The sequence below is a fragment of the Prunus persica genome, chromosome G6 (genome assembly GCF_000346465.2).
Source record: "Prunus persica cultivar Lovell chromosome G6, Prunus_persica_NCBIv2, whole genome shotgun sequence".
Taxonomy (NCBI): domain Eukaryota; kingdom Viridiplantae; phylum Streptophyta; class Magnoliopsida; order Rosales; family Rosaceae; genus Prunus; species Prunus persica.
Window position 1 is genome coordinate 25,985,745 of NC_034014.1, and position 13,458 is coordinate 25,999,202.

The 13,458-nt window shown below is 38.9% G+C and overlaps 4 protein-coding genes across 7 annotated transcripts; all 4 read right to left on the reverse strand.

Annotated features, from left to right (window-relative positions):
* Window positions 303–3,977, reverse strand: LOC18774301 (pentatricopeptide repeat-containing protein At3g54980, mitochondrial). The gene is made up of 2 exons (XM_007206802.2): window positions 1,176–3,977; window positions 303–1,012 (listed from the first exon to the last, which is right to left on the reverse strand). Exon 1 carries the CDS (start codon window positions 3,804–3,806, stop codon window positions 1,227–1,229), a length of 2,580 nt encoding a protein of 859 aa, XP_007206864.2. The 5' UTR covers window positions 3,807–3,977; the 3' UTR covers window positions 303–1,012; window positions 1,176–1,226.
* Window positions 4,396–7,214, reverse strand: LOC18773779 (protein yippee-like). 4 transcript variants are annotated; one of them, XM_020566003.1, is made up of 6 exons: window positions 7,115–7,214; window positions 6,727–6,861; window positions 5,510–5,553; window positions 4,946–5,054; window positions 4,793–4,848; window positions 4,396–4,720 (listed from the first exon to the last, which is right to left on the reverse strand). In XM_020566003.1, the coding sequence occupies exons 2-6, from the start codon at window positions 6,820–6,822 to the stop codon at window positions 4,636–4,638; spliced, it is 390 nt and encodes a 129-aa protein (XP_020421592.1). In that variant the 5' UTR covers window positions 6,823–6,861; window positions 7,115–7,214; the 3' UTR covers window positions 4,396–4,635. The 4 variants fall into 4 exon arrangements, with proteins under 4 accessions (XP_020421592.1, XP_007207494.1, XP_020421590.1 ...); XM_007207432.2 differs by having other exon boundaries at window positions 7,006–7,201; XM_020566001.1 differs by having other exon boundaries at window positions 7,001–7,201.
* Window positions 7,910–10,220, reverse strand: LOC18774383 (mitochondrial inner membrane protease subunit 2). Its single transcript, XM_007207131.2, has 5 exons — window positions 9,882–10,220; window positions 9,367–9,582; window positions 9,215–9,287; window positions 8,963–9,128; window positions 7,910–8,378 (listed from the first exon to the last, which is right to left on the reverse strand). The coding sequence occupies exons 2-5, from the start codon at window positions 9,530–9,532 to the stop codon at window positions 8,271–8,273; spliced, it is 513 nt and encodes a 170-aa protein (XP_007207193.1). The 5' UTR covers window positions 9,533–9,582; window positions 9,882–10,220; the 3' UTR covers window positions 7,910–8,270.
* LOC109949776 (chlorophyll a-b binding protein CP29.1, chloroplastic) lies at window positions 11,360–12,882 on the reverse strand. The gene is made up of 2 exons (XM_020565997.1): window positions 12,083–12,882; window positions 11,360–11,889 (listed from the first exon to the last, which is right to left on the reverse strand). The coding sequence occupies exons 1-2, from the start codon at window positions 12,578–12,580 to the stop codon at window positions 11,527–11,529; spliced, it is 861 nt and encodes a 286-aa protein (XP_020421586.1). The 5' UTR covers window positions 12,581–12,882; the 3' UTR covers window positions 11,360–11,526.

Below are 13,458 nucleotides of genomic sequence, written 5' to 3' on the forward strand. Positions count from 1 at the left end.
CTGCCCTTCTTCCTCAAGTCAAGTCATCATGATGGCCCGAGCAATCAGTGCCACGCCAGCCAAAGGGATAATAGGACAAGGACGGTGACAGTTCTGAGAATATAAAGCATTTCTAGCTGCAGGAATAAGAACAATAATTGAGAGTGATAGACATCACTACCATAATTGCATTGTTTCTGTCCATTTTTCTTGCACCACAAAAATACCACAGAGAGAGAGGGGTTTTTCGAATATGAATTGCTTCTGCTTGTATTGTTTTTGTTTGTTCTTCCAATTCACAGACAATAAAATTCCACACAAAATAAAAAAGATCAGCAACAATACATTTTTTATTATAAGCAACTTTGGACTTTTATTAACTACAACAGGCAACAGTTACAGGAAGATGATTACAGATACAGACGATTAAAGCCAATCGGCCTCTTTTCTGACTAAAAAAACAAAATGCTCACTATTTTGGAAACCTGCATGGATAGCCATCAACTTTGTCGCAAGAGCCAAACACTCAGTTGAATTTTTTTAAGGAGAGCGTCCATCAACTCGCCGTTGGAGAACCACTGCTCCAACATCTCTCAACCCCGAAGAGGCACTGCATCGGTGTTCAGTTTAATGACCCCAAAGGGTGGGGATTCTCCACTGGCAATGTGATCTGGATATGGGGGAGAGGGAGAATGGCAAGCATGAAAGCAGTCACCCTAAATATCCATGGCACACTGGAGAAGAATAGCAAGTTCACTGAGGATTCTGACCATGCAGAACATTGTTCCTTTCACCTCAAAAATACCAGCTGATGAATGGGAACTGACAAAGCTCCTCCTCAGACAAGAGACACCACACCTGCCCCAATAAATCTATAACAATGCCACAACACCTTCGGAAAGGGCATCAGCAAAAGGTGTTATCTCCCATATGTCCAAACCATAGTGCATGCACTAACGCCTCAGAACTCACCTCACATCTGAATCTGAAGCATAAATTTGAATTCACCACCCTGTGCTTGAAAAGGGACATGCTGCACAATACAGATATGCCTTATTGTAGGTTATGATTCTTATGACGAGAAAAAAAAATTATGAGGTATGTTAAAGATAAAAGTCAAATCTGGCACATATTTTCCCAGGGAGATGTGAAAGACTTCCAACAATCAATCGTCCAGATGATAATACATTTCTCACCTCAGAAACAAACAAAGGCCTGAAGCATGTTGAAACAATAACCAAAAATATCTAGGCACATGAAGTTCCAACAAGAGCATTTGCTCCTTCGAACTTTCCGTTTACAAGAATATCATAAGTAATGTCATCAGGTACAAGGCCTCTGTCAAGCATCTCATCATGCAACCTAAAAGCCTCTTGCAAATTCCCCTCCTTGAAGTTCCCAGCAATCAAAGTACTATAAATATGAACACTAGGAGTCATACTCCTCTTATTCATGTCTTCCAAGATCTTGCGTGCATTCTCTAGCTGTCCTTTGTTACAAAGGCCATTTATCAGAACTGTATATGTCTTGATATCAGGTACAATTTTCTTCTGAAGCATCTCTGAGTAGAGATCTGTTGCAACTTGTAACTCACCCCTTTTCAGCAAGCCATCAATTAGGGTAGTGTATGCTTTCAAATCACAGGGAATACCTTCACTTATCATCTTCTTGTGCAAGTCAAGAGCCGCTTCCATGTTATTTAAATTCTGGAAGCCCCAAATCATGCTACTGTAAACAGCTGTACTTGGAGATAAACCAACTTCAAGGAATTCTGAGAAAAGTTTACGGGCAGTTCCCATGTCTCGCCTTTTGCAAAACCCATCAATGAGGGCACAATATGCAGTAACATCCAATTTAATACCCTTCTTTTTCATATCATTCCACATTTGCAAAGCAAGATCAATTTGATTGCTTTTGCAAAACCCATTAACAAAGCTGGTGTAAGTGACAACATTTGGAGAGACTCCACCTTCACGCATTTCTCTATATACAGCCAGTGCAGAATTCATGGCACCCTCCTTGATAAACCCATCTATAATATTATTGTAACTCATACATCCAGGAACGAAACCCCTCTCAACAATTTTATTTAGCCTATCACTTGCCTCAGATGTACAACCAGCTTTGCACAAGCCATCAATGACAATGTTAACTGTGAATTCTGTGGGGGTTATCTTTGCAGCCACCATATCGTTAAAGACATCAAGGGCACGCTTTATATCACCTTTCCTGAAATAGCCCTTTATCAAAATAGAATAAGTGAAGACATTAGGTTTCAAACCTCTTTCAAGCAACTCCAAAAATACATTGTGTGCACGCTCCATATTCCCTATTCTGCAATAGCCATGTATCATGCTGTTGTAGGATACTAGATTAGGTACCACACCGTTATACAACATCTTATCCCATAAACTACAAGCTTCACTTACTTTACCTTCCCCACAAAGCCATGATAAGATATTATTATACAAAAAAACATTAGCAACGCTACACTCAACTGCCTCATCAAACAACTTACACGCATCTTCCAGTGACCGATATTTCAAAAATCCACGTACCAAATTATTTACAATGAAGACATCAGGCAAAATATCCATGTTTTTCATCTGGACGTAAAGCTCATAAGCCTTTTCCATATTCCCATTATGACAGCAGTATTCTATAAGAACTGCATACATAACCTTCTTTGGACTAAGTCCATCCTCTATAATTATATTGAACAAATCCAAAGCACTCTCCAAATTCCCTTGCACACAATAACCCTTCATTAAGCTTGTTGCAACAACCAAATTAATTGAGTTCCCACAACTGACCATTTCATCCTTAATCCTTAGGGCTTCAACCATATTCCCTTGCTTCACACAAGCCTTGATGACGCTAGTAAACGTACCCACGGAAGGAACCCACCCCATTTCTCTCATTTCCTTCAACAATTCCAGAGCCAAACGTAAATTGGGTTTGCTACAAACAGCCTGAATAGCAACACCATGGGATGCTGCATCAAGTTCTATCCCTCTTGCCCTCGCCTGTCTAAAGTACTCCTCTGCCTTATTTGGTTGCCCCTCTTTCAAGCAAGCATGCATCATCACACGCAGAGTGGCACGATCACCTCCCATTCCTCTCAAAACCATTTTATCATACAACTCCCGTGCATTCACAATCATTTTTCTCCTAACCAATTCTACTAAAAGAATATTCATACACGTAACACAAGGATACAACTCAAGCTCTATCATTCTATCAAAGCAATCAATCGCATATTTGATTCGATTGGCTCTAACATAACTGTTCAATAAGTAGCTAAAAACCCGAGATTCTAATTCAAAATCAAACCTTTTAGCGCAGTCTACCAAGCGGTCGAAAAATACTTGCTGAGAAGGGCCTGAATCACCGGAAGCGTACTGGTTAAGCAAGATTTGGGCACGCACATGAGTCTCTTCAAAGCCAGTCAAAATGTGAAGCAACACACAAAACGCATCGACACCTTTAAGAAAGCCTCGCTCTTTTTCAGCCCATATGAAGTGCTTCAGTGCCGAATTTGGTTCACTCCTGTGGCTTAGAAGAGTGCTTATCACCTTGGTTTGTGTTAGTTCCGAGTCTCGTCCAAATAGGTTTTCGTGAAATTCAATTTTTGAAGTGGCTTTCTCAGGAAAATCAGATTTTGAAGTCACTGACTGGGAAGAATTGGTACTCGGATTGGGATTCTCCGATAATGATGATTCTAAATGGGGCTTAGGAAATTGGGTTTGTGAAGAGAGGAATTTAGGGTTTAAGAAGGAGAGGCGACGTATTGAAGGAAGTGGCGAGGAATTGAGCGAAGATTTCATTTTTGGGTTTCTGCAGAACAAGAAAAGAGCAAAACCAGAATGAAGGTGCTTTGGTTTGGTAGCGAGACGGACGAAGTGAAAGTGAGGAGGTTGATGACGACAGAAGCTGTGGCGCGAGTGCTTGAATTAGCTAGTTTTCATATACTGGGGGGGCCCTCAGCTAATGGCTATATAAATGGAGATATTCAAAATTCCGATTTTCAATTTTCAGTATTTAGATTTACCACTAATCTCAATTTGTTGACCCCTTATTTTGTTCACTAAATTCATTTTATCCAGCAAATGATTTGATGTAACAGTGTGTTGGTCGAGCAAATTTGATGAAATAATTTAAAGTAATTCTAAAATCATCTACTTCTAAGTAATTCATTCGACACGAAATGTTTTTAATCATTTCATTGAATAAATGTAATTCGAAATGAACTTTTAACCCAAGTGACATGAGATAAAAATGATGCATTTAAAAACACAAGAACATCTTCAGCAATCCTAGAAAACTTGATTTCATATCTAAGCATATAATGTTGTCTATGCCAAAGGGCTCCATCTCAAGAGTCAATGGAAGATAGCAGCCAAGAACCATAGCAAATTGGAAGTACACAACATTTTCTTTCTTTTCAAGAAGTTGATGAGCAACTTTATTGCTCTTCAAAAATGACCATGTTCTTAAACAATTTGCATAAGATGACAATAGAAAGAACCTAGGATCTTAGATTACATCATCGATTAAGAAAAAATTTAACCCAAAAGTGAAGACTCAATAAAGAAACACGTGGTAGCAAAGAATATACATTTTAACCAAGTGCAATTTCCTGAATGTTTTGATCAATCAAGCATCATCAGCATCGCTTCCACCAATCTGAGCTTCCAAAGCTATCGAGTAGTTGCTTCCATCAGGACCAAGAATCTGGAATCTGCTCAGCAACAAAAGAAAATTCACTCCAAAAATTTTAATGCAGCGACCAAAGACATTAGTTTGGTTTTACCTCTCAAGGATAAATTTCCCTTCCTTGTACTTCTCGCTTTTCTCCTGTGCAGCCTCCTAAAATTGATAGCCAAAAAAACAGTTCCATACAGCGATCGTATTGATGAAAGTACTGCAAATATCAAAAAACATAGTTTTGAGGAAAAGATCTTACGTATCTCCACCCCACCATTGAGCCACATGAAACACAAAATATGTCGGCAACAGTATGTAATCCAGTAATCATGATCCGCTCTTCTTTCTCTCCGAGTGTGACATTAACACTGCCATACATTGAGGAAATTAAAAGGTCAATTCAGCATTCACATGTGCAAGCTGCATTTGATGTGAGTTATGCACACTTGGTAGGATTCAAGTGAATGAAAATGCATTTGAGATAAACCACATCACCCATCACATAGCCAGGAAGTTATTTAGTGAAAACTGGGAGAACAATATTCATAAGATGAATTCGTACACTGTCACTGTATTCTTTTTTTTTCCCCCCTTTTTCATCCTCAAAAGTTAAGCTTTCAAAATTCATCAATGGGAATGTATTCTCTAGCCTACATCAGACCATGTTTCAATTGCAGATACAACTCATTCCATTAGCTTGGTGGACCAAGAAGCAGCATGTGCACATAGCATGACTAAGAGTTTTGGGGCAAGTGAGACCAATATAAACTCACATGCCCGTGACCTTATGAGTACACACACAAGCATGCAAGCTGACACTTACACATTATGAAAAAGATAAGCCTTTCCATGTCTGCAGTGAAACGACTGGAACAAAACAAAATCAGAGGGTTAGAATGTTGCTAATCATTCCCGATATCAAACATAGACATAAAAGAAAAGGAGAACAACGTTTACAAGCATCAAGCAAGAAGTGGAAAAATATCATTTGAAAAGTCATGACAGGACAAGAGAAAAGTCCTGGGGCCTCTACATAATCAGGACACGTAAATATAGCTTTCTACAATAAGTTTCAGATTGCGATATTATATCTTTTATAGAGATATTCAAGCGTTATTACAGTTAAACAGACTAAGAGACATTGAAGTGGGGAAATCAATATTTAAAGAGCTAGCAAACTGAACCGCTTTAGTCTCCATATGATCAAAGTTCAAACCAACAATAATGCAAATAACTGGGACAACATTTTGGTCTAGAGTTAGATCCTTAGAGAACAGAGACACCACATCCTATCTCACCCTCCAGCCGGAATTAACAATTAACCCAGCAAAAGTGTAGAATAGATTTCTTGGACCTGAATTTAGCAGGAATTAGAGATCCTGAATTCTTCTCTCCAGCAAGTAATCCCACCATCGTGTTTCTAGATAGGCATAGTTTTAACCTAGAGCATCATCATAATAGTTTTACTCATGAAGATTCTAAATCTTGAGCATTTTTCAAATCCAGTCATCAAACATATAGGCCATTTCACATGCAGCAAATGTTGACTGTGACGAGCAATAAACCTAATTTGGAAAAGAAGCCCTGCAAAAAAAATATGAGAAGAAACCTAGAAACAACCCAATGTTTGAGATTCCCAACCTCAAGTAGTTTGAACATACCCATCGCTATGTGTTATGGCATAACAAAACAACCACAAAAATCTGAAGTCCCATTTCACCGCAATGAGACAAGATGTATATCCAGGTTATCCCAGAACAATACTTCCTCAATATCTTATGGGCAGAGCCCCTTAAGTTGCTTCCTTTTCATTGACAGACTTATCAGTTACTGGGACTTAGCATAATAAACCCACACAAACTAAATTCTTTGAATGCCATACCACCAATAAATTTCACATAAAAAAATTGCCACACAATTTTACATATCATATCATAACAATGCATCATAGAGTTCATGAATGTATAGGCGGACTACATATGCAATAAACAGTGAAACTGAAAGAAAAAAATTTGAATTATGGGGCAGATGATTTCAGACCTTAGAGAGTATGTGATCAACAAGAGCAAGATGGGTTTTGCAGTGCTTGCAGCTGTAGATGTTTCCTTCAAGACTGATCGCAAACAGCCTTCCCATGTCGTCACACTACACCTCTAGCTTTCTTAATTTCTTTTCCTAGAAAAACACCAAGATCGGCAACCATATTAGAGAAATGAGCATACCAAACAAAACCCAGAAATCACATTAAACAGAAATTTGAGAATTTCGAAATTATTTTAAACTTGAAAAATGAAAAACGCAAAAAGGGACATGCTTTACAATGCAGACGTATAATTTTAGGATATGAAGAAGAGCAGAATGATGACGCCTATTGGGTTTTATCTGATCTTCACCAGCAGTTACAGAGGGAGCAGAATAGGAACGAAACCTTCCATTGAGTTAATGAGTTGGGACGAGGGTCTGCCCGCTTTAAACAGAGAAAGTCCTTTCCGAGTGCAACTGCAAACTGCAACAGAGGCACCTTTTCTTTTTTTTTCTTTTTTTCATTTCAATTTCAATTTTCTTCTTCTTTTTCTTTTGTATCTTTATTGCGACCTCCATAATTTTTTACTTTCATTAATGTAGAGAAGTTTGAATTTTGATATACTTTGCACTAGTTTAGAAATTTTACAAAAGAAAAAGTACCTTTATTTGGGGAAAAAAAAAGATAATAAAAACACTCTCCTGGCTTAGTTGTTTGGTAACGCTTGTCGTCGATGGAGTAAAAACACATTGCAAAAGAGGGATTGGAGCTTCTTTTTTTCTTTTTTTTCTTTTTTTTATATGCAAACTTCTAGCTGTAAAAGCGAAGAGACGGTGCGAAGAATAACCCAAGGTTCAATTGAGTATATTCCAAGAGATGACTCATTTCCTTTTAGCTATAGACATGCCATGAGTGGACATAAGACTAATTCCAAGAAGGTGCCAAAGGACAATAAACGTTTCACATTACTGACTAGACCAAGCAAAGAAACCCATTTCGAGAGGAGAGGCTCCCTGCCATTAAGAAGACATCTCTATTGACTCACATTTTCATATGTCTGGGAAGCCTTATCTTCTTTTTTTTCTTCCCTGATTTCATGTAAGCCATTAACCAGCCGGGGATTGTTTGTTATACATCCAATCCAACTAGCCATGGCAACTTTTTTTGTTCTCTTCTCTCTTTCCATTGGCCAAAGGCAAGTGACAGAAAAAATAGCTCATAGTGAATTGTGTGCGTCTCTTGAATCACAAAGTACATTCTTGTTAGTTTCATGATCAATAGGCAAAGGTTCAGCACATAAAAATAACTAAAATTTAAAACCATAATAGGGCTAAAACAAAGAAACTTGATTATCCTGGACCTCTGTTGCTAGTTATATGAGATGATGAACTGATGAATGCACCTCTAGGAGAGTCAGATGTTGCAAGATCCATCATTTGATTTTCCTTGACAAACAAAATCCAATCAGAAGGTGCTGCCATGACATTGGTAAAAAATATAAGGAGTCTACAAAGAAGTATGTTTTCCCTTCGAAAAAATGGGATCCGCAAGTGATGTCCAACTATGAAGAGGAAATTGTGTCTTGGGGTGTTCTTTTCTCAACAGCACCAATTCTCTGAGGAGGCCACGCAATGTGGGTAACCCTTCCTTGAACTAGACCTAGAGGAATCTGCCAACAAACAGCTTGTCTAACTTAGCCAAAGTGTCGGAAATATAGAAGACAGCCTAAGTTAGCCACATTTGCAATATGATCTGATGCATTTAGCCAAGTCACCAGCACAAGCTGCATGCTTACTATCAAATACGTAAAGTTAAGAATGTTCAAAAGAAACTTCTGAAAGAAAAGCCCAGAGTACTTCAAACATTACTTAGATTCTACAGATGTTTCCAAATGACAACAAAAGCAGCTAGCATAAGCTCGAGTTGCCAACTTTTGTTCAAAATGACAACTTTTGTGCCATTGCCAAACTAATTATCTATATAGCATTTGAATTTTATCATGTACAAATAATCTCATTTTGGAGCCAGAAGTTAAAGTAATAGAAAAAAGATTTACTTCCTACTCCACATTATAAATTTTCTGAATATTATATACACAAACAGAGTTATTTGACATAAACTAAGAAAATTCAAATACCTAGTAGTTAGTGTATGGTTCCACATCCTCGGCGACACAATCAATAATGATGACCATAATGATAAGTTATGCTATCATTAAACTACTTGTTGCTAGTGCACAAAAGGGAAACTTACTGGACCAAACGATCTTGAATCCAAGCTAGAAGATGAGTTGTCTCCCTCAACCCAACAATGTCCTTCTGGAATTTTCAGCACATCATAGGAATGACGAGTTCCAATCCACTCACCAGGTAATGCAGTTATTCTCTTTATGTGCCTCTCCTTGTGATTGCTTGGGGAACTGTAAAAGGTTCCAACAAGCCTAATTGCTTCTTATAATTCACCAGGCATAAATGGTATTCGATCTGCATTGGGGGCAAAAATTACCTGAAAACAACCACGTCACCATGTGAAAACTTGTAGTTTTGAAGACACCGTTTCTCCACCAAAACATAGTCATCTGCAACCACACCACTAAATAAGCACCATCATAATGCACAGAACAACAATTTGTTCGAGATATCTCTTAATATACAAACCAATTGCCAAGCCCATTAAAGAAGTAGTTCCAGGATTTAACGTAGGTGACATAGAGGAACCGCGCACCGGAGCAACACCCACAAATCGATCTGAAACATAGACACCTATGACCCCACATGTGAAAAACTTGTTGGCAAAACTCCACAACGCACTTCGAGTTCCCATGTCCGAGTTTTTCAGCAAATAATCACATTTCAGTAGCAAAATGGAACCATCTGTAACAACTACCATCAATTTCACTATACAAAAAAGAGACAGTTCATAGATTCTGCTAAAAATGACAAACAAAAAGGCAGAAGCAGAGGTTTTTGACAGCACATCTAACAATTATGGCGCATAAAGCAAACTGCAACTTTCTAAGTATGTGATATAGAGTGAATGTGCAATGCCGATAAACGTCAAAAAGATTTAGACAAGCAAATACGCTACCCAATCTCTCAGAGACAAACAATCAAACACCTTGTAGACTCGATGGACGACAGAGAAAGAAGGTTACTATTGGAGTAGAGTTTACCAGGTAAAGTTTTAGATTAGCTGTCGAAGAAGGCTCCTTCGCCGGCGGGAACCTTGTCAATGGAGATAAGGCGGGAGGCGGAGATCGGGTGCCGTCGTTGGCCCTCGTGATCTGGGGAGGTGGAGAAGCAAGTATCGAATCGAATATATGTCGGCTTTTGAGCTATACCGAACAGAAACTTTTTGCTCAAGGAATTTGAATTTGCCAATTTGGGCTGTTGAAGTTCCAAAAGTGGTAATTGGAAGCCCAATTCACACATCCAAGTTCCAACAACCGAAGAGATGTTTTTGTAGTTTGGGTGTTTTTTTAAAAATGGTTTTAAATGAATTTTTTTGGTAACACCCAAACTACAGCTACTTTCATGATTTTTTTTAATTTGTTTTAAATGATTTTAACGAATTTTTTAAAATTGGACCCTATATTTAGGTTTCATTTTCAATCAGATTCCCAAAGTTTAGTTGCGTTTTCAATAATTTCTGTGGGCGCTCAACTAATATTTTTGTCAAACTACTTGATAAACCATTTAAATTTTCCTTGATTATAAGTTCAGTCTAACTACATGAATTTGATTGAAAAAACAATAAAAATTCCTTAAAATAATATTTTTTTTTTTTAAAACTAATATGCACGCTAAAATGAATTATTAGTAAACATAAACCAAATGTATACATATAAAAGGAAAAAAAAAACCTTATAAAGTGTAAATTGATGAAATTGAAATTTCGTGGCTTTCCGATAATTACCTCATACCTTTTTCCTTTTTCGGGAGAAATAATGACTCCATACCTAAAGAGAGTATGATATCCTCAGCTCAAAAAAGTTAAAACTATTCAGACTTAATGGAAAACAAAATATCCAAACCATATGGATATTGGTCAATTTATTTGTATCTTATGTACCATGTTTTCCCATAATTATATAGTGCATATATTTTTTTTGGGGCCACCAAATACAATAATTGGAATATTGCCCCCTATTTCATCTCTTTCAAAAGAGACCTTAATGTTTTCCCATAATCATTATTTCATTCTCCCTCATCAGGCTAAGAGGATTTACAATTATGCTCTCTATTTCTTAACTAAAATTTAGCTAAAAATATAAGAAAACTATTTTAGGAGTTCTCTAAAATATTTCAACTCCAACCATACTCCTTAATTTGGAGAGTCATAAATGCTATAACTCTTTTTTGATTGGTCCATCTCTATTAAAAAATAAAATAAAAAATAGTTAGCATTAAATAAAGGTTTGAAATACTTATTAAATAAAGCAACATTAAATTATAATGAGCCACTAGAAGTCCTTTCTCTCTCCTCATATTTAGGAGCTTCTAGATGACTCCCTATTTTAGGAGGTGGATAGAGAGCATGATTGGAGTTGCATTTTTATAATTCCTCTTTAAAATTTGTCTAAAGAGGTGGTTTAGAGAGCTTATTGTGGATGCTCTAAGCTACCTCCAACTCGAAATAAATTATTTCACATTGGAGCAAGCAGGAAAAGCTCACATGCATATAGTAATCTTTTGATGACATAACAACCTTTACAACATTAAGCAGTACAAATCATGATTATGCTAAGTAATTAACGTACACAATTTTGAATTCTACACATTCAAAACCCAACTTATATGCACGTAGAAAATAGGTGCTCAAGAAGAGGTGAAGGCGTCAATAATGGTAGTGTGGAGCGGGTCACTCAAATGGGTAGCCCAGTTGTTAAGTGGACCCTTTCCAGTGACAGCAGCCTGCACAGCAAACCCAAGAAACCCGATCATGGCGAGACGGGCGTGCTTGATTTCAGCCAATTGAAGAGTAGCCTTCTTTTCCGGGTCGGAAGCCAGGCCCAACGGGTCAAAGAACTTGCCACCCGGGTACAGCCTCTTTTCCGGGTCGAGCTCAGCGTTCCTCTGGAACTCGATGTACCCGATCACTAAAACCTCGATCCAGATCAATGTGGTTATAGAAAACGGCAGTGGCTGCCCCAAGTAAGATGACCCTTCGATAAGCTCCACCTGTACAAATACGTCAACATAATTAACGGGACTGTGATTTTAGGCCACTACCAATACGATTTTAGGCCAAAAAAGGAAAAAGAAAAATGTGCACTTGGACGGACAGAAACTATGAACAATTCCCACCAAAAAACCTATGAACACGTAGTCTTAAACTGCGGGTTTGAACTTGAACTTTTAAAATAAATCGTACCTTCCCTGCGTCTTGCCATGTGATCCCAGTGACCGACTCAACGGTGAGAGCACCGAGAGTGGCGAGCATGGCCCAGCGGCCATGGATGAGCTCGCACTCGCGAAACCTCTGCAACCCAAACACTTCATTGTATGGCTGAAACGGCGTCGACTGGACGTCCGCGGTTTCGGTTCGGGTCCCGATAACATCACCCGCCAAGTTCTTGGCCAGGTTCTGGTCCAGCCCGTCGTAGTCGTACTGGAGATACTCCGCGGGTTTGCCCAACCCGAACGGGTCGAACCCGTAGTCGCCAACCAAGCTCCCGTCCAGCCATTCCGGGGCCTTGGCTCCCGGGTACCAAAGTGGGCGGTCAGTAGAGAAAGTGGACTTCGAGGCCTTCTTGGGTTTCTTGGTCCCGAATCCGAACCGGGCCTGGACCCGACCCGAGTTCGAGTACACGTCCGGAAATCGTGTTCCGATGAATGAGGATGTAGCGGCGGCGCCTGCGGTGGTGGCCATGGCTCTGGGCTAACGTGCACCGGGGATGGAGGGTTCGAGGTCGAGATTGCAATGTGTGTTTTAAGTGGTGTGGATGAATTTGATTGGATTTTTATTCGGGGAGGGAAGTGAAGTATTTTATCGGGCTCGAATGGATTATCCGCGGTGCAGGTTTGTGGACGTTGGATTGGGAAGAGGATCCATCAGATGGCTGTGAGGGTCTCGGCCTTATCTTTGCCTTATCCTGATGGTGGTGTTTGTGGGGCCTCGGAAATTGGATCATTGTGGCACTTCTTGTGGTTGAGGTTGCAAATACCATAAAAAAAAATCTAATTGGGTTTTCTTGTGGTTGGCTTGGCACTTCCTCAGTTCATTTCTTATATTTCAAGCGAGTACAACTATAGTGGGGGTCCAAAATCTAAATCACGTATACGGTATACCAGATAATAAAAAATGTCCCTTGCTTATTTAGGTGAGATGGGTTTTCCTAATAGACTGGCATGTTTACTATTAAAAGAATTATTTGAATTCCTTCATCTCTTCCATTTACTAACACATATGATTGTAATTTAATTTATGAAAAAACATGAATTATTTGGTTGCACATTTTTTACTTTCCCGATTCATGACTTCCTCGACTCCAAATTTTCAAATAAAACTTGTCATAACTGCAACGAAGAACTTGGACTGTTTTGATGTTAACTGGGCTACTTGTTTGTAACAGCTAGTTCAGGCCCAAGAGTTGGGCTTTTGGTTATAACTAGGGCCGGGACTTAGCCCGGCATCTGATCCTAGAAGACTCGAGTCAACTCAAACTAACATGACATGGCTTGCTAAGCCCACACGTGTCGGCTAGCGAGTCATGCCACAAGATATATACCTTGTCGTCGCCTGTATGG

Excerpts from the sequence above, each read along its gene's own strand:
- LOC109949776 (XM_020565997.1), bottom strand. The coding sequence starts at position 12,580 with ATGGCCACCACCGCAGGCGCCGCCGCTACATCCTCATTCATCGGAACA. Across the intron at positions 11,890-12,082 it reads CATGGCAAGACGCAGGGAAG|GTGGAGCTTATCGAAGGGTC; the intron begins GTACGATTTATT and ends GTATTTGTACAG.
- LOC18774383 (XM_007207131.2), bottom strand. The coding sequence starts at position 9,532 with ATGGGAACTCGAAGTGCGTTGTGGAGTTTTGCCAACAAGTTTTTCACA. Across the intron at positions 9,288-9,366 it reads TTTAATGGGCTTGGCAATTG|ATGACTATGTTTTGGTGGAG; the intron begins GTTTGTATATTA and ends GTGTGGTTGCAG. Across the intron at positions 8,379-8,962 it reads ATTCAAGATCGTTTGGTCCA|ATTCCTCTAGGTCTAGTTCA; the intron begins GTAAGTTTCCCT and ends GTTTGTTGGCAG.
- LOC18774301 (XM_007206802.2), bottom strand. The coding sequence starts at position 3,806 with ATGAAATCTTCGCTCAATTCCTCGCCACTTCCTTCAATACGTCGCCTC.
- LOC18773779 (XM_020566003.1), bottom strand. The coding sequence starts at position 6,822 with ATGGGAAGGCTGTTTGCGATCAGTCTTGAAGGAAACATCTACAGCTGC. Across the intron at positions 5,554-6,726 it reads TTGATCACATACTCTCTAAG|TCGTTTCACTGCAGACATGG; the intron begins GTCTGAAATCAT and ends GTTTTGTTCCAG. Across the intron at positions 5,055-5,509 it reads GCTTATCTTTTTCATAATGT|TGTTAATGTCACACTCGGAG; the intron begins GTAAGTGTCAGC and ends AATGTATGGCAG.